This window comes from Mytilus galloprovincialis, chromosome 2, assembly GCF_965363235.1.
Source record: "Mytilus galloprovincialis chromosome 2, xbMytGall1.hap1.1, whole genome shotgun sequence".
Classification (NCBI taxonomy): domain Eukaryota; kingdom Metazoa; phylum Mollusca; class Bivalvia; order Mytilida; family Mytilidae; genus Mytilus; species Mytilus galloprovincialis.
This window is the reverse complement of record NC_134839.1, coordinates 44,383,455-44,402,693: the sequence shown is the minus strand read 5'-3', so window position 1 is coordinate 44,402,693 and position 19,239 is coordinate 44,383,455. Positions and strand designations below refer to the sequence as shown.

At 32.1% G+C, this 19,239-nt stretch overlaps 1 protein-coding gene across 4 annotated transcripts in view; it reads left to right on the top strand.

The window, feature by feature from the left end:
* The window catches only part of LOC143063650 (stAR-related lipid transfer protein 3-like), a 92,418-nt gene extending 77,626 nt beyond the window's left edge, over positions 1 to 14,792 (top strand). For all 4 annotated transcript variants that reach the window (XM_076235907.1, XM_076235904.1, XM_076235905.1 and 1 more), the window contains exons 11-14: positions 2,094 to 2,189; positions 3,952 to 4,136; positions 9,524 to 9,617; positions 13,040 to 14,792. In XM_076235907.1, coding sequence (XP_076092022.1) covers positions 2,094 to 2,189; positions 3,952 to 4,136; positions 9,524 to 9,617; positions 13,040 to 13,150 — 486 coding nt within the window. In that variant the 3' untranslated portion in view covers positions 13,151 to 14,792. The remainder of the gene's footprint in view (positions 1 to 2,093; positions 2,190 to 3,951; positions 4,137 to 9,523; positions 9,618 to 13,039) is intronic.
* Positions 14,793 to 19,239: the final 4,447 nt, after the last annotated feature.

The following is a 19,239-nucleotide window of genomic DNA, read 5'->3' as shown; positions in this document are numbered from 1 at the left end:
AATAAAGCTCTCCTCATCACTTAGCGCCCATGAATGTTCTTTAACTTATAAAAAATCGTCTCATCTGAAATTGCTGGACCAAAGCTAACGAAACTTGGCCATAATGATAATCATCATTGGGGTATTTAGTTTTAAAATTGTGATCACCTTGCCTTCGAGCCAATTTGACAGACAGTGCTAAAAATATAACATAGCAGTAAAATGCAAGTTGGTCTATAATTTTAAATTGCTTATAACAGGGAACATTTGACTGACCAGAAATGTGGAGGTTTACCTATTGTTCATAACAAACTGTCAGATGACTTCTGATAGGAGTTATCAGCCTTAAATTTTACCATTTTCTTTTTCATTTTTGCCAATTATCTTCAACAGACACTTTTATGAAAATAGCCAAAAATGATCAGCAAGACAATAACATGAATAAGTCAACATGACTGAAATAGTCAACAAACGCCTTAACAGCCTATTGTCTTTTCACGAAGATTTTCTCCAATGTTTCTAGTTTTTATACGACTGCAATTTTTTTTTTGTTGGGTATAATGCTATGTCTTTGTCGTCGTTGTCTGTGTCGTCGTCATCCAAAAACACATTTGGAGTCAAAACAATAACTTAAGTTAAAGTATAAGGATCTCTATGAAATTTTGCAAGACGGTTTAATATCACAAAAGGAAGTTTGGGATTGATTTTGGAAGTTATGGTACCAACAGTTTAGGAATTAGGGGCACGAAAGGGGCTAAAAACAACCATTTTTTTAGTTTCTGGACAATTAATTGTGTGTAAGTGTATGTATCTCTCTAAAATTGTACTGAAAGATTACATACCACAAAGGGAAGTCTGGGATTGATTTTGAGTGTTATGGTACCAACATCTTAGAAATAAAGGGGCCAAAATGGCCCAAAAACAAGCACTTTTGTAGTTTCTGGACAATAACTTGTGTATAAGTGTATGGATCTCTATAAAATTGTACCACAAGGTTCCATACCACATAGGGAAAGCTGGGATTGAGTTTTGGGGAATTTGCCACAAACATGCAGGGATAAGGGGCAAAAAACAGGCAAAAAACAATCATTTTTCTAGTTTCCAGACAATAACTTGTGTGTAAGTGTATGTATCTCTCTTAAATTGTACTGCAAGACTACATACCAAAAAGGGAAGGCTGGCATTTATTTTGAGTGTTATGGTACCAACAATTTATGCTTCAGACCTTGTATGCAAGATGTCTTATGTTACAAAGTTTCTATTTGTCATATGACCATTTTTCATCTTTTTATTATTTTTTCTTCTTTTACATTACAGTACCGGTATATAAACTGGTCATATTTAATACCTCATTTTCATGTGTCAGCTTGAAAAATCTGTTTATTTTTTTGTCATGTGAAATACTTAGGTATTATGAGTAATTGTGGATTCAGTATAAATATGGGGAAAATCAATATTTTTCACTCAAGCATGAACAGACTTTAATTGCTGAAAAATGGGGTAAAACAGTACATTAAATGCTATTACTTAGACAACAATAATATAGGGTTATTGCATGAATATTGGGGAATATTGTCCCGAGTAGAATTTTATATTGCACGAGCTTGCGAGTGCAATATATGTTCTACGAGGGACAATATTCCCCAATATTCATGCAATAACCCTTTTATTGTATAGCAATATAATATTTTAAAGTAAAACTTGGTTTAAACTAAGATTTAAACGTTGATGACGTCATGAATTTTGAAGATTTATTGCACTAGTGCAATATTAGAATTTATTGCACGCTAACTTTTGGTTACGTTCTGTGGGAAATATTATATTGCTATACAATAATATGTTCTCTTGTACCCATTAATGTAAAAAGCTGCAAACAGGCATTGTTTCTGAGTAAATTTGGATAGATATTTTTTATGAAACAGTGTATTTTGGACAGGTTAATCATTATTTTATGCATTGTCCCTGAGTGAATTTGGATAGATATTTTTTTTTTATGAAATAGTGTAGTTTGTACATGTTATTTATTATTTTATGCATTGTTCCTGAGTAAATTTGGATAGATATTTTTTTTTATGAAACAGTGTATTTTGTACATGTTATTCATCATTTTACAGAGTGAGGTAGATTTTAGAGCTCAATATTTATGGGAGGAGTGTGCCTATCAGTTAGAAGAGAATTCTCACTGGAACCCAACTTGTGTAGAAAGCAGAGTAAGTATGTTAAACTATATGCTGTTAATATTTCTGGTAGGTTAACAGTTGCATTGAATTTGAAACTTTTTTCACTGTCTTTTTTTTATATAAATAAGGCCATTAGTTTTCTCGTTTGAATTGTTTTACATTGTCTTATCAGGGCCTTTTATAGCTGACTATGATTTGCTCATTGTTGAAGGCCGTACAGTGACCTATAGTTGTTAATGCCTGTGTCATTTTGGTCTCTTGTGGACAGTTGTCTCATTGGCAATCATACCACATCTTGTTTTTTATATCAACTCAACTGATTATATTTTATTACGGAAATTGCTGTTACAAGCAATCCATTAATGTATTCTCTCGTTTTATTACCATGTGAAATATTTGTCAACATCAAGCTGTATGGTACTGTGGATTAATTTATTTTAGTGGGTACCAATTTTCATGGATTGAGGAACATTTTCATTTTTGTGGATATTTGATTACATGGTTTTGCCAAAGTCTGCATACATTTCTATATAACTTTTATATTATTCGTTGGACATTGAAATTTGTTAGTTTTAACATATTTTATTGTTCAAAATGACAAATGGATTAGACACAAGTTTTACAACTTAGTAACGTCTTCTCTGAAATTTGTTCCCAGGTTACCACGACAGGGGCGGATCCAGCCATTTTAAAAAGGGCAGGTTCCCAACCCAGGACAAAGAGGGGTTCCAACTATATGTCCCCATTCAAAAGCATTGATCGTCTGAAAAAAAGGGGGGTTCCTACCCCTGGAACCCTCCCCTGGATCCGCCACTGCATGAAATTCCTGAAAAATTGGTTTCTAACAAATAATAATGAATCCACAGTATTTTATCTTTACATTATTGTGTTTCTCAGGTCATCATACAAGTTTTAGATTTATTTAAGTGTTAGTTCATTTTTCCAGCTCTTTTTGAAATAGCCGGATTTAAGGGCTATTCCAGAAAAAAATGTATGGGGGTGTTGGAAGGCAGTTTTTGTCAGCACCTGCCACCCAGACAATTGTATTTGAGAATTATAGTGCATTATAGTGTGAAAAGTTGCTCTGATACCAATCACCCATGTATTATTAATATAATGTGCCTTCCAACCCCCCCCCCCCCTTCCCCCCAAACATTGTTTTCTGGAATAGCCCTAACATAATTACTCATATAAATATATATATATTATGTCATAATTTTGTTCCAATCCATAATTTCTGTTTTAACATTAAAATTAAAAACAAGTAAAAATCTCTCAAGTAATTTTTCAAATAATATTTTCTCTTTGTCATAAGACAATTATATTCATTAAATTGTCATCTTTGTATGATTGAAACTTGAAAGTACCAGCTATAGTACAAAACTTTGTGTAAATGATACCTAATTATTGTCACCATAACATAAGTAAATATTGAGGTAGTGATGTAATGGTTGGGCAATTATAGTGTATTTGTTGGATTCATAATTTAACTTTTTTTTTTTTTTAAAGTTTTTGACTGTTTTAGTTATTTCATTTGTTAATTTGCCATACATAAAACAATTGTCGGAAATATATGATAAAGAGATTAATACATGGCCTTTTCCATATCGGCCCGGGTATCATCCCTCGACCCATATCAGCACCTCGACTACTTCTCGGTCTGATGTGGGGGTCTTGGGATGATACCTGGGCCGATATGGAAAAAGCCATGTATTAATCTCTATATAAACACCTAGCTTATTAAGGTCAACTGGTGCTGTGATTTCATTATTTTATTTATTTTTTAATTCAGGTATTACAAGCCATCAATGAAAATACAGACATAGCCTATACCATTGCAGCTGAAGCTGCTGGAGGTATTGTGGCAGCACGAGACTTTGTTAATCTACGAAGATGGGGAGAGAGAAATGGACAATATCTATCTTTAGTTACACACACCACTTTCTCAGGGATGCCTCATCAGAAAAAATATGTCAGGTATAACAGTAATTTGTATAATATAATTCAGAAATTTTTGCTTTGTTTTAATACCGAGATCCCTGAAAGTTCATAACTGAAAGATTGCACTTATGTTGAAGTTGTGCACCTGCTAATATGGAATGTTTTGAAGAATTTTTATCTTATTTTTCCATACTTGGGACCTTAGTAATTTTTCAGCAACTTTATGAAATAACTGTTTTGTGTAATCAAATCCTCCTACCAATTTTCAACGCCTGAAACTCAGCTGTTCTTCATCCTTTGAGATGTTTTTAAATTCAATTCAAATCTTTATTGCCATAAAACTACATATTTATAGTACCTGACACAACATAACAAAATGAAAATAAAATTATCAACAAGATTAATATACACCATAAAAGTAAATATTTTAAGAGTCCCCTGTCCTCAGTTCAATAGACTGTTTTAAAAAGGTTCCTAGCTTATTTACCTGAATGTATGAAATTGGGTTGAGTATATATGTTATTTTATCTATGTCATTTAAATTTATAAAGTGGATATTCTCATTTATCAAAAAATCAAAATAAACTTTTCTATTATTATGGTTTCTATTACAATATAAAAAGAAATGAATTTCATCTTCAATTTGTATATAGTTTTTGCATAATCTTTCTTATCTTGGTATTTTAAGGTATCTTCCCTTTTCTATTAACAAATTATGGTCACTTTATCTAAATTTTGTTATCAGTTTTCTGAATTCAAGTTTTGAGGAAGTTAAATATTTTTCTTGTGTATTATTTATTTTTACATGTTTATAAATAGTGAGTTTGCTGTTATCCTTTATATCTGATAGTTAATCATTTACTAGTTTTTCATAAAAATGCTTCAATTTTAATTTTATTTGTTCTCTTATATTTTTAGTTATCATTTGTGAGGAATATATTTTTAAAGTGTCCAAATCCATACCAGTTTCTTCCGAGTCTAAGTTTTGAAACAAAATAAAGGATTCTTTTAAGAGAGGATTAATTTCATCAGAATATAATCTAATAAGATACAATATAGATTGAAATTTAATATATAGTTCCAGAGGAAGTCTCCCCAGATCAGCTCTTGCACCTAAATTTGATGAAGTTTTGCTTATACCAAGTGTTTATTTTCAAAACTGTAGACTGGTGTAACTTTTCATTAGGTGTTTTATCAATGAAATAAAAGGGGTCCAATTGTTTTCCCAAGTCATTTGCTCTTTTTTTGGCTCTAAAATATGTTATATAGGAGTCTAAAAATGTAACTTCTGAATTATATAAAGCTATAGGTCTAACTAATGAATCAAAGAGATTATTTGCAACTTTAACTGGTATATTATTCAATAGACCAGTATGTGACTTCATCGCAAAGAGAACTTTTTTAGCTTTTTTTGTTAGATCTATAGTTCTGTGTGAAAGATTTCCATTATTTTTAATCAACATTCCTAAAAAAATTTACTCATTTGTGTCTGATATTGGAATATCTTTGTATGTTGCAAATGAGTTAGCTGTTTTTCAACAGTTTTGCTTTAAAAAAAAACTCAGGGGTTTAGAATACTATCTATAGATGACACAGGTATGATTATTTTTTTAGAGACGCATTGAAGGACCTGTTGTGCTAGCTTAAAATCAGACTCAGATTATAAAATGACAACAGGTGTAATTATTCTTGGAGTGAACCAGGGTGATTATTTTTCAAATGGTTATTGTCCCCCACTAACTTATTGCAAGGGATTGTTCAATCTCTAAGTATTTGTCCATCTAGTCTTGTTTATGCTCTTTGCCAGATTTTTATGAAACTTTGTCATAGGTTTATATCAGCAATGTCTTAGACGAGTTTGAAAATCAGTGCCTATCAATTATTTTTGAAAGAGTTATGCCCCTTGGGAAACATTGATAACATGAAAATTGCATCATTAGTGATCTCATGTGAACAATTCTTGCCAGATTTTTATGAAACATATATTTAAAGTTTAACCCCGCCGCATTTTTGTGCCTGTCCCAAGTCAGGAGCCTCTGGCCTTTGTTTGTCTTGTATGATTTTTATATGACTGCAAAAAAAATTTTGTGATCCTATAATGGTATGATGTCGTCGTCGTCTGTGTTATCAGTCGTCCGAAGACATTGGTTTCCTGACAATAAATTTAGTTTAAGTCAATGGATCTCTATGAAACTAAGAAGGTTCAATACCACAAAAAGAAGGTTGGGATTGATTTGGGGATGATGGTCCCAACGGTTTAGGAATTAGGGACCCAAAACAAGCATTTTTCTAGTTTCAGTAAAAAAACTTGTGTATTAATATTTCGATTATTCCGTAATTGTATCACAATGTTTAATACAGCAAGAAGAAGGTTGGGATTCACATTAGGAGTTATGGGGCCAGCAGTTTAGGAATTGAGGGCCAAAAAGGGACCAAAAACAATAATTTTTGTAGTTCCTGGACAATAACTTGTAAGTGTATGGATCTCTCTGACATTGTACCGCAAGGCTCCATATCATAAAGGAAAGCTGGGATTGAGTTTGGGGGTCACTTCCCAAAACATGTAGAAATTAGGGGCCAAAAAAAGGGCCAGAAAAAGCATTTTTCTAGTTTCCAGACAATAACTTGTGTTTAAGTGTATGGATCTCTCTGAAGTTGTACTACAGGGTTCCATACTACAAAGGAAAGGATGGAAGTGAGTCTTGGGGTAATTACTCCAAGGGGGTCTCCAAAAAAATGGGTGGGGGTCTTGATATTTTTTTTTCAAATTTCACAAATTTTTGAAAAGTTTCAAGATGAAATCTTCATTTGCACAGTATTGCACAATTGATTTATAAGATCTTTTACCACTGTAATTTTTTGTCAGAAACCTATTTTATGTCAAAATTTTGATCACATTCAAAATTCAGACAGTATTAAGCTTAAATACTGTATCCAAATTTGCCCCATCTGATCAGGGTTCAACCTCTGCGGTTGTATCAGGCTCACTCAGCCAACCATTCTATTAATTTTAGTTTCTTGTGTATGATTTGGAGTTGAGTATGACGTTTATTATCACTGAACTAGTACCATATTTGTTTTGGGGCCAGCTGAAGGACTCCTCCATGTAGGGAGTTTCTTGCTGCATTTTAAACCATTGGTGGCCTTCGGCTGTTGTCTGCTCTATAGTCAGATTGTTGTCTCTTTGACACATTCCCCATTTCCATTCTCAATTTTATCATAGGTTTATATCAGCAAATTCATGGTAGATTTGAAAATCAATGCCTAATTAATATCTTTGAAAACTGTAATGCCCCTTAAAAACAATTATTTTATGGAAATTGCTCTCATGTAAACAATTTTTGCCAAATTTTTATGAAACTTATATGATCAAAGATTGATATTTATAATGTCTTGGACAAGTTCTAAAATCAGCACCAATCAATTACTTTTAAAAGAGTTATGCCCCTTAGCAACATTGCTTATATGGAAAATTGCTACATTAGTCCTCTAAAGTGTACTATTCTTGACATATTTTGTGAAACTTTTTCATAGGTTCATATCAGCCAAATCATCAAAGTTTTAAAATCAATGCAGATCAATTACTTTTAAAAGAGTTATGCCCCTTAGCAACATTACTTATATGGAAAATTGCTTCATTAGTGCTCTGAAGTTTACTATTCTTGACATATTTTGTGAAACTTTTTCATAGGTTTATATCAGCCAAATCATCAAAGTTTAAAAATCAATGCAGATCAATTACTTTTAAAAGAGTTATGCCCCTTAGCAACATTACTTATATGGAAAATTGCTTCATAAGTGCTCTAATGTGTACTATTCTTGACATATTTTACATAGGCGGATCCAGGGGGGCCCTGGTCCCCCCTTTCGTGGGAAAAATTTGGTTGATTATATAGGGAATCATTGAAGCATGACTGGAGGGCCCCCCCCTTAGGTCAGTCAGCAATTATCACTCTCATGTGTACAATTCTTCCCAATTTTGTAAAAAAAACAATTATATTGTAAGTTAATATCAAAAATGTTTTTGACACTTTCGAAAATAAGTGCTGATCAAATATTTTTAAATAGTTATGACCCTTGGAAAAATTAATTATGACAGAAATCGCATGGCATTTGCTCTGAATATAAACAAGAAGATGTGGTTTAATTGCCAATGAGATAACTCTTCACAAGAGATCAAATGAAGCAGAAATAAACAGCTAAAGGTCATTGTACCACCTTCAACATAGGCAAAGCCCTTACTGCATAGTCAGCTATATAGGCAGCAAAATCCCAAATGTAAAACAATTCAAACCAGAAAACTAACGGCCTAATTAATGTCGAAAATAATGAATGAAAAATAAATGTTACCCAGCTACAAAGACAGTCCCTGAATTACAGGCTCCTGACTTGGGACAGATACATACATATAAAATGTGGCGAGGTTAAACATGTTAGGGCTATTCCAGAAAAAAATGTATGGGGGTGTTGGAAGGCAGTTTTTGTCAGCACCTGCCACCCAGACAATTGTATTTGATAATTATAGTGCATTATAGTGTGAAAAGTTGCTCTGATACCAATCACCCATGTATTATTAATATAATGTGCCTTCCAACCCCCCCCCATTCATTTTTTTCTGGAATAGCCCTTAGCGGGATCCCAAACCTTGATTTCTCTTAGATAATCATAACCAAAAAAAAGTTGGGCTAAAGATTGCATTTCATGCAATCAAAACCCTATGTTACAGACTTCATATCAAAATCTTTCAAGGTTTATCACTACTTTTGAGATACACACAGTATAGTGCATTGATCATAATATTATAAATATTCTATCTATGAACTTTATCAGAAATTTATCAATGAAATATTTGCTCAGATATTCAAGTCACAAAATGATGTCATACATGTACTTGTCAAGAAAATAATATAACTTTTGTAAGGTGCAGGAATCTAAATATCAAAGATGTCATATTGTTATTAAAGTCATCTAAAAAATAGGAGTTTAATTATTCTTCATTTGTCCAAAAATGTAGTTGAATCAACCAATGCTTTATACAATGCAATATTTAATTTTACTTCCCACTGTTAAATAAAGCAATCTAACAACCTTTCAATGCTTACAAGCACTTTGATTAGTTGGATAGATAAAATATGTGCAACAAAGGGAACATAAGAACTCTGTGCTTTTATTTGATTATTTACAGCAATTTGCAACATTGAATTTTTATTGTTTTATAGACAATGTATATGTTTTTGTCTTTCGTGTGCAACTATTTCCAACAGTTTTTAGGATACTTATTTCAACCTGCCTGTTAGAAAAGTTACTTAATTTTCTTAGTGATATTTTGAGGTTGTTTATTTCAAGTTAAAATTATTGGATAATATTTATTCCTTGGAAAGATTTTTTAAACTGTTAATAATAAGGTTTTTTCCTATTTCCAGAGGTGAAAATGGTCCTGGAGGATTTTTATTTGTACCTATACCAAATGAGCAACATAAATGTCAATTTTTATGGTATCTCAATACAAATCTAAAGGTAAGTGAAGAAAAATATACGATAATGATAAAGGACTGAAAATTCATTTCTATAATGAGGGTGGTACCCAACACCTTGACTTATATTAAGTTGGCTTGTTTAATTTTCATAAAATTTAGACAAAATGTTGACTTTGACCCTTGGACAAAAATATAATAATTTCAAAAAATTTGAACCAACCACTTATTACGTAAAAATTCATTGGTTGTATAGCAGTTTGACAAATACTTATTTTGATCGTTGAGAAGCATTTCCTTAACAGTCAATACAATGTGATTAAAACGTTTAGCTGATTTTTACAGAGTTATCTCCCTGTAGTGTTAGGTACCACCTTAAGAAAGGAAGCAAAAAAATAATTTGTTTCTATTAGTAATAGGTAAAATGAATAAAAAAACCAAAAAATTGTTTATGCTATTACTTTATGTTATTGAACAGTTGTTAAAAAAAAGTCCCCCCACAAATGATGAATTGTCAGTGCTTTATATATCCTGATATGATCCAGAAAATGATAATGCCCCTGAAAAAGTGAAAACATAAATCAGAAGACACTGAGATGTCAGCAAATGGTTTTCATCAATTGCCAATTGTCTTGACCTTTTATGATCTCTTTATTACACTGAGTGGAGGCTCTGTGTCGATCAGTGTTTTTTTAAAGCTTAATACTTTGATCTCATACCAAAGTTCATTAAGAATAACACACAATTTTATAAATTCTGCAATGTGGTCAACGGAAATATTTATTGAGTTAAATATCTTTGAAATGCAATAGTTTTGTATTTCGTCTATTTAATTCATTTTCTAGATTGTGTAGTTTCATATGACCACAAAAAAAAATTTGTGTTCGTATATTGGTATCACGTCGTCTTTGTCGTCGTGATCAGCTTCATCTGAAGACACTTAGTTTCCAGACAATAGTTTAAGTGCATGGATCTCTATGAAATTTAAACACAAGGTTTGAAACCACAAAAGGAAGGTTGGGATTGATTTTTGGGGTTATGGTCTTAAAAGTTTAGGAACAAGGGGCCCAAAAGGGGTCAAAATAAGTATTTTTCTAGTTTCCAGACAATAACTTGTGTGTAAGTGTATGGATCTTTCTGAAATTGTATCACAATGTTCCATACCAAGAAAGGAAGATTGAGATTGATTTTTGGGGTTGAGGCACAAACTGTTTGGGAAAAAGGGGCCAAAATCAATACTTTTCTAATACTTTGTATAAATTGCTTATTTTTTTACCAATTTCAATGGGGTTTTATTCTTTGGGTTCTTTAACATTTTAGTTTAACTGTGTATTAAGTTTTTGGAATATGGTCCCGGTTTTTAAATTGGTTCACAAGAGGTCCAAGGGTCCAAAATTAAACTTTTTTTTTACAAAAATTGAATTATTGAGGTTCTTTGTCGAATCTTACTGTGTATTTATATTTTTAATTTTCTGTCATGTTTTCAAATAGGCCTACATTAAGGTCTAAAGGGTCCAAAATAAAACTTAATTTGATTTTAACAAAAATTGAATAAATGCGGTTCTTTGATAGGCTAAATCTAACTGTGTATTTAGATTTTTGATATTTGGACCCTGTTATCAAAATTGGTCCACATGAGGTCCAAAGGGTCTAAAATTGAACTTTGTTTGATTTCATAAAAAATTGAATTATTTGTGTTCTTTGATATGCTGAATCTCACTGTTTATTTAGATTTTTGATTTTTGGGCCCTGTTATCAAATTGGTCATATTGAGGTCAAAAGGGTCGATTTCATAAAAAAAAAGTCAGTTCTTGAGAATTTGATATGCTGAATCAATCCATGTATTTAGATTTTGGATATTGGACCATAATAGGTAAATTTAATTTTTTTAAGTTCATTAGACCACATTCATTCTGTGTCAGAAACCTATGCTGTACGTATCAAATATTTAATCACAATCCAAATTCAGAGATGTATCAAGCTTGAATGTTGTGTCCATTCTGGCCCCAATCATTCAGAGGTAGACCTCTGGGGTCGTATCAAGCTGTGCCCTGCGGTGCATTTTATTAAGACATAAAATTAGTAAGCATTATGTCATGGTGGAAATTATTTAATTAACACCAAATGACTGTTTTCACACTCTTATGTTAAGCTGGCTGTGCACAAATATACTATTGACTGTCAAAGAATTGCCATTGGCAAAATATTCTTTACAGGACAAAATAATAAAATATTATAAAAACAAGACCTCTGATAAGGTTCGTTACAAATAGAATAATACATGACAAAATCTGTATCGCATGCTGTATCAATCTGAGAAACCAATATCAGTCCTGAGAACTGATATCGGTCGAGTAGTACTAGTGATACAGCATGCGATACAGATTTTGTCATGTATTATTCTGTTTATCATATATTTTTAAAATAGAATCAGATGCATGTGATATACCTTTTTCATAAATCGTCCATAGATAAAAAAGAATTTTCTGTATTTTTCCAACTGATTTTTTTAGTTCACCGTTCTGTTGTCAACCGTCTGGTGTAAACTATTTCAAACATATTCTCATCTGAAACTACTGAACCAATTCCTACCAAACTTTAGCTGAATGATCCTTAGAGTATCTAGAATAGAGTTTGTGTTTAATTTTCTGTTTAGTCTAAAAAAAAATGGCCTCCATGGCTATGATACAGGATAGGTGATACAGAATGGAAAAAAGAACCTTTATTAGATATACAAAATAGCGGTATTTTGTACTTAATATAAGATAAATATATAGAAGACAAACGCATCAAAATTGCATGGCTAAACTACATTTTTTTTTTGGTACTGAACCCTCCCTTTTTTGTTAAACCACAGATCAAACATGTAGGACATATATTTAAAGTAATTTTATATGTATAATTATTGGAAATGTATGATTGTTTTGTTATGTGAATTGTTGATTATTACTAGGGATGCCAACAAGAACTTGAGTACTCAAGTATCGCTCAGTACTATACCAAGTATGGAACACCAAAATGATACTTGACTTATCGTTTTCCTGTTATGGTTTGGCTTTCTTCAGCTTAAAAAAAAAAAAAATTAAACTCATTTAAGATTCTTCTAAACATAATTATGCTATGAACAAGAGCACCTTTCCAAGGCTTACACTTGTGTTTTTTACGGTTCCCAAATACTGTTTGAGTAATCATTTTTCGATACATATTTACCAATAACTTGATTTGATTATTGCCAGTTTACATAATTAGTCCATCAAGTGAATGAGCTATTAATTATTATATGAAATTCCTGGAACTATTATCTAGTCCTAGGTAATAATGTTGAGGGTTTGACATTTCCTTTTTGTTAATTTTACCCCAGTATTGCTTGGAAAAACTGAGTTGACATCCCTGATAATTACCCTACTTTTCAGAAAGATGAAGATGAAATAGAATATTACATGTTGTATGCTATTTTTTATACAGGGATGGTTACCACAGCAGGCTATCGATGTTGGACTAACAGGAGTAATGCTTGACTACTTAAAGTATCTTAGAATACACATTGAAGATCTCAAAAATAGGGAAAAATCCTGAGAATATAGAAAAGGAGAGAAAGAATTGTATTTTCATTTTAACAAAATAAGCATTCTGTGATTACAGTGATTTAAAATTAAGATTGATTTGATTACATGTTATTGTATGGCAGAAGAATAAGTCACTTATGATGTATATGAAGTTAAATTTTTTGGTGTGTGTGAAATTTGCGATGATATATATAGATGGATAACCTTTGCTTTTAAATAATTAGATAATGCTCCATGTAAAAATCTTCAATTTTATTTGTAGATCTTGACTCAAAAAACAACATTTTAACAGAATTTTATCTTATTTTCGTGTGGACAGTGTAAATTATGTCCTTATGTTATATTAATTAGACAATTTATTAAGAAGTTTCATGGATTGTCTCTGAGGGTCATGGGTTCAACAGCTTGTTTTGTGTCATTTGAAGGCTCCTCAAAATATCATAAAATCCCCATGTTAAAAATGTTTAAAATATTAACTCTATTGATACAATATATATTTTTGAAATACCAGTAGTTAATCTTGATGATAAATTGATGGGGTTAAGGTTTAATAAATGATTTTCTTACTAACTTTATCCGCATGCATTTTTCGTAGGATGTGATTGCCAATTTTTATATGCCTGCAAACGGAACGTATTATGATATACAATTATCCATCGGTCCGTGAGTCCTACCGCCCGTCTTCCACATGTCGGACATTAACCTAAAAATGCATTCACCAAATTGCAAGAAATTTTGGTGAATTGTTTATATCTATTGACAAGAGCTCCCTTTTGATTTTTATAACTTTCAGATTTTACATTTCCAAGTTATGAGATCTTCATTAAAAAAGGGGTGATTTTCCAGTTTTCGGACAATCACTCAAAAAAGCCTAAGGTTCGTGAATTTCTGATATTACATTGAGAAGTCATTGAACTTTATTCTTCAAAAACATCATGGGCCTATCATGGGCTCATGACGCAGCTGTTTATCAATTGAAGAGACAGTTTTCTCATAGAAATCAAAGCTCCTGCAGATGTATTACTGAAACAAATACTTGTTGATAAAAACAAAAACTTTTTTAAATGTGAACCAAGTACTGCAGTTATTGATATTAAGCTTACTATGAATTGGCAATTAACTCACTCTTTAAATTGAAGAAATAGAAAAAACATGAAATTTGAAATGAAAGTATATATTGTTCAAATTGTACAAGTTAACTAAACAAGGTAAACTTTAACATTTATTGTAATTTAAAGTAATAAGCTTTTTGTTACCGTTTTGTTACTCAGTAATAAAACATCTTGCACTTAGTTATCATCTCTGACCAACTGATTATTTATCAGGTTAATATCTAAGGTGAGTTAAAAATATGACATAATTATATAGAGTTGTCAAGTGCTATATTTCCTCTAAACTGCATGGCAATATGTATGAACTTATCATGATAAAATAGTTTACAATGGTTATCTTTTCTTTTGCCTGAATTGATGTTTGGGTTGAATGTCATAGACATCAGAATTCCTCCATCTCCTCATTGTAGCTGAGAACAGTAAGAGGAAACTAACACGCAGTTTGAATAAATACTATTACAGAGGAAAAGTAACAAGTGCATTATAACAAGATACTTTTTTTATATAGTTACTTAATAAACAATGACATATATAATCTAATTTGCTGTTTCTTTTCTGATTTGCATTTATTTATTCGCTTTGACATAGTCAAAAAGTGAGACCTAGGCAATGTACTATTCTGTACTTTAAAAGGTCAGATTATGGGGTGTTAACACATGTTAATTACACCATTATATTTATTGAAGAGACTATAAGCACCTTTAAAACAAAAGAGTACTTTACAAAGTCACTAGAGTTATCTTTCTTTGTACATTAAATTGATCATCAGCATTAATTAAAATGTCTTCTTTTGTAATATGAATTAGCCTTTAAGATAGATCATATTTCTCTAGCTGAATGAACATGACAAACAACACATTTTCTGAAGTGACCATCATTGGATTAGACTATCCTCAGGTCACGGGGATTATTCTGCCCCATTTCCGAAACAAAGAAATAAAAAATATTTTTGAAGTGATTGTCATTGGATTAGACTGTCCTCAGATCACGGGGATTATTCTGTCCCTTTTCCGAAAACAAAGATTTAAAAATGCAAAAGTAAAATTGTCTTGTTGTTTTTTTCACACAAATTTTTCTGGCATTTGTCCTTTCTGCAGCACATTTAAAAATTCAATTCCAGATGCCCCTCTCTTGGTCATCGAATTTGCAAGCTGAACTTTTCCTGGACACCATTTAACTTCAACACAATTTTTCTGAATCATTGCAGATGCAATGTCAATTTGAAGCCTTTTATCTTCAACCAATTTTGTGGATTTAATTGCCTCAGTGACACTTTTGTTATCGATGAAAGCTGTAATAGGTATATGTTCTCCACATATGTCTTCTATTATTTTCTGAAAATATAATGCGGTTTCCAAACCCTCTTGCAAACTTAACGCTTTAGCTGCTATAGTAGACCGCACTACCCTTTTTATCTTATTGGCTTGCCATGAAATGGGACAACATTTTCCAATTCGATCTTTTGTCCGAGCAATATGAACTCCTGTATTTCCTTTACCATCATTAATTCTCATATGTAGAAAATATAGCCAATGTAAATAAATTAGACATAAATAAAATACAGGATATAAACTATAAACAAGAGAAGAGTTCATTCTCAAAAAATATTAAAAAAAACTAAAAGATAGCTTTGAAAATATTTTCTTTGAAAAATTAAAATTAAGTGATGAAACCAGTAAAATATTCTTGTACAGTAAAATAAAAACAAAATATAAAATAGACAAATACATTTCTAAAAATAGTTTTGAAAATAGAAAATTATTATGTAAAATGCGAGTAAGTGACCATTTCTTGGAAATAGAGAGAGGTAGATATAAAAGAATTCAAAGAGAAAATAGAATATGTAAACATTGTAATATAAATGCGGTTGAAGATGAAACCCACTTTTTCTTAGAATGTAAAATTAATAAATCTTTACGTAATCAGCTTGAAAAAGATAATATATGTCCAGAATACTTTAAATTGTCTGAAACAGATAGATTACAATTAATTCTATCTTCATTCGATATTATGCAGCTTACTGTTCCGTTCATTAAAAAGTCATTTGCACTGAGGGGAGTGGACACAACGCCTGCATAAATATTACTGTTTTACCACTTTATATATGATGTTTAATATGTTAATTTTCCATTGTGTATATTGTATTGTATTGTTTGTATATGCCTTCAACCCCCAAGAGTATAAATGAGCATTTCATGAATAAATAAATAAATTAATATTTCCTAAAGCTGCATCACTAAAAACTAAGATTTCCCAGTCTTCTGTCACATTTCCTTTTAATGATGGGAAAAACTGAATGCTTGTAGAAGATCGAATACTAATGCACTTTTCAGTTTAGTACTTAAATCAACAAGATCAAAAGCTAAATCTGGTCTTGATCCTTAAACTGCCCAGTTCAATTGCCCTACCATTCTGCGATAATCTGTTTGCTCTTTTTGGGTAAGTTGTTTAAATTTCTGAAACGCACGCTGTGGCTCTATGTGTTGGTGATCTAGTTTTTCCATGTATATTGAATGATCTGGTTGTATACCTTCATTGTTTTGCTTTATCATGAAACCGATGTAACGAAAATCCACTTCTTCAATTTTTCCTGCTATGAACCTTTTCCTTAATTTTTCCATCAGTTTTTCAAATTCTTCATTTCCTGCATGAAGAAAACTATCAACATGACAACAGAAAATACCTTGGACAGATCCCTTAACTGTCAGGATAAACATAGCAGGATCAAGTTTTGATTGTCTACATCCTAAATTTATGAGTTCATATTTTACACTTATATAGAACTGCCTAGCTCCATCCTTTAGTCCGTACAATCCATGATTAAGTTTCCAAATGAATCCTTTTGATGTATCACTTTCAACTGGAGGTTCATCCCGTTCTAACGTGTTTCCTTGTAAAATTGCTTATTTTATGTCCATTTCTTGCTTGCAGCAAATGTAAGGAATATTCTAATAGATCCCAAAGGTAAATCCAGAAAAGCGCTTCGGACGCAATAAATTATTAAACGTGTTGTTTTATATTTTTACATCACTGGGTCGATACCTCTGCTGGTGGACTATCAGTCCCCGAGGGTATCATCAGCTCAGTAGTCAGTGCTTCGGTACTGACATGATTAAACAAACTTTACTAAAATTGTCCGTTTATAAATTTTGAAATTATTATGAAACTAAGGTTTCAACTCCCTCAGGCAAAGTTGGCTTTAGATGAATTTGGCTATTTATTTTAGGTATTTTTAACATATAGCTCTTCAACGATTTTCGGTACTTATACATCTTCGGATTTCAAATGTTTGGCTTTGAGCGTTCCTGATGAAGGTAAATCCAGAAAAGCGCTTCGGACGCAATAAATTATTAAACGTGTTGTTTTATATTTTTACATCACTGGGTCGATACCTCTGCTGGTGGACTATCAGTCCCCGAGGGTATCATCAGCTCAGTAGTCAGTGCTTCGGTACTGACATGATTAAACAAACTTTACTAAAATTGTCCGTTTATAAATTTTGAAATTATTATGAAACTAAGGTTTCAACTCCCTTAGGCAAAGTTGGCTTTAGCTGAATTTGGCTATTTATTTTAGGTTTTTTTTAACATATAGCTCTTCAACGATTTTCGGTACTTATACATCTTCGGATTTCAAATGTTTGGCTTTGAGCGTTCCTGATGAAGGTAAATCCAGAAAAGCGCTTCGGACGCAATAAATTATTAAACGTGTTGTTTTATATTTTTACCTATTGTAGGGCTGTCTTTAGGAATGAAAGATTGTTCTCCAAAACCTCGAGCTACTAGTCTAGCTCTAGTGTCTCCATTTTATTTGTAATCACTCATCTAGTAGAAATTGTCTTTTGGCCACAATTTTCAACTTCCTCATAAGTGTTAAATTGCTTCAGCTTTTCTAATTCTAGTTGCTTTGCAATGTCGCTGTCTGTCTGATCCACTTCCTCAGTTGTATGAACTTCAGTGTCATTAATCTGGTCTTTTAAAATATTCCATTCTAAACTGCCCAAGTCTACACTTTTTTTTTCTTAGCTTACATGATCTTTCACATTGTACCATGTCTTGTTCCCGCCTGTTGCTTTTCCAGCTCTTCCTAGCACACTTACACTTATCCATTCATCTGAACCTGGTAGATTATATCGAATGTTATCATCTTTCTTTGTAAGATTCACGTTATGACTTACGATTGTTGCTTCATTAGATAGATGATCTTGTGTACTTGTTATAGTTTCTGCAATAATGTCCAGTGATTTCTTTCGTGCAATATTTGGCTCTGTTATCTTTTGTGCAATATTTGGTTCTGTAAGTTTCTTGCCAATAAAAGTGTCAATATTCTTTAACGCTATGTTATCATATCCAGTCTATTCTCCCGAATTATTATTTATTTTGCACAATCTGTTTGGGGGTACTCGGACAAATACTCCGCCATGTCTGACAAAAACAACTTTTTCCATTTGGAAAACAACTTTTCCCGGTCCAAGCCAACGCTCTGTCCCTTCTCTTTTATAAAACACCATATCACCATTCTCATAAACTTGTTCAGCTGCTCTTACTTTTGAACGCAAAGCTCTGCGGATTCTTTCATCTGCCTCAGTCTGAATGTATGCTTTCCGTGTCTCATGTAAAGTATTTAAATGTTCGGCAAATGCTTCACTACTAGTTGTTCCCTCTAACGCTGGTAGTTCTGCTTGCATCAAGTTTGGCAAATTGGGATTTTTTACCTAACACTAACTGGTGACTGCTGAAACCATTCCACATTTGTAGTGAGTTCCGTGCCATATTTGCCCATGATAAATGTGTTCCTGATTCTACATTTTGTTTTCAGTCTCAAGTTTAATCAGCATAATATCAGTTACAGCATGTAAACGTTCACAAAGTCCATTCTGATATGGGCTCATTCTAGCTGTTGTACATACTTTAACATTTAAAATAGATGCTACCTCCCTCATCTGATCAGAACTAAATTCTCGTCCATTGTCAGACATGAGTGCACC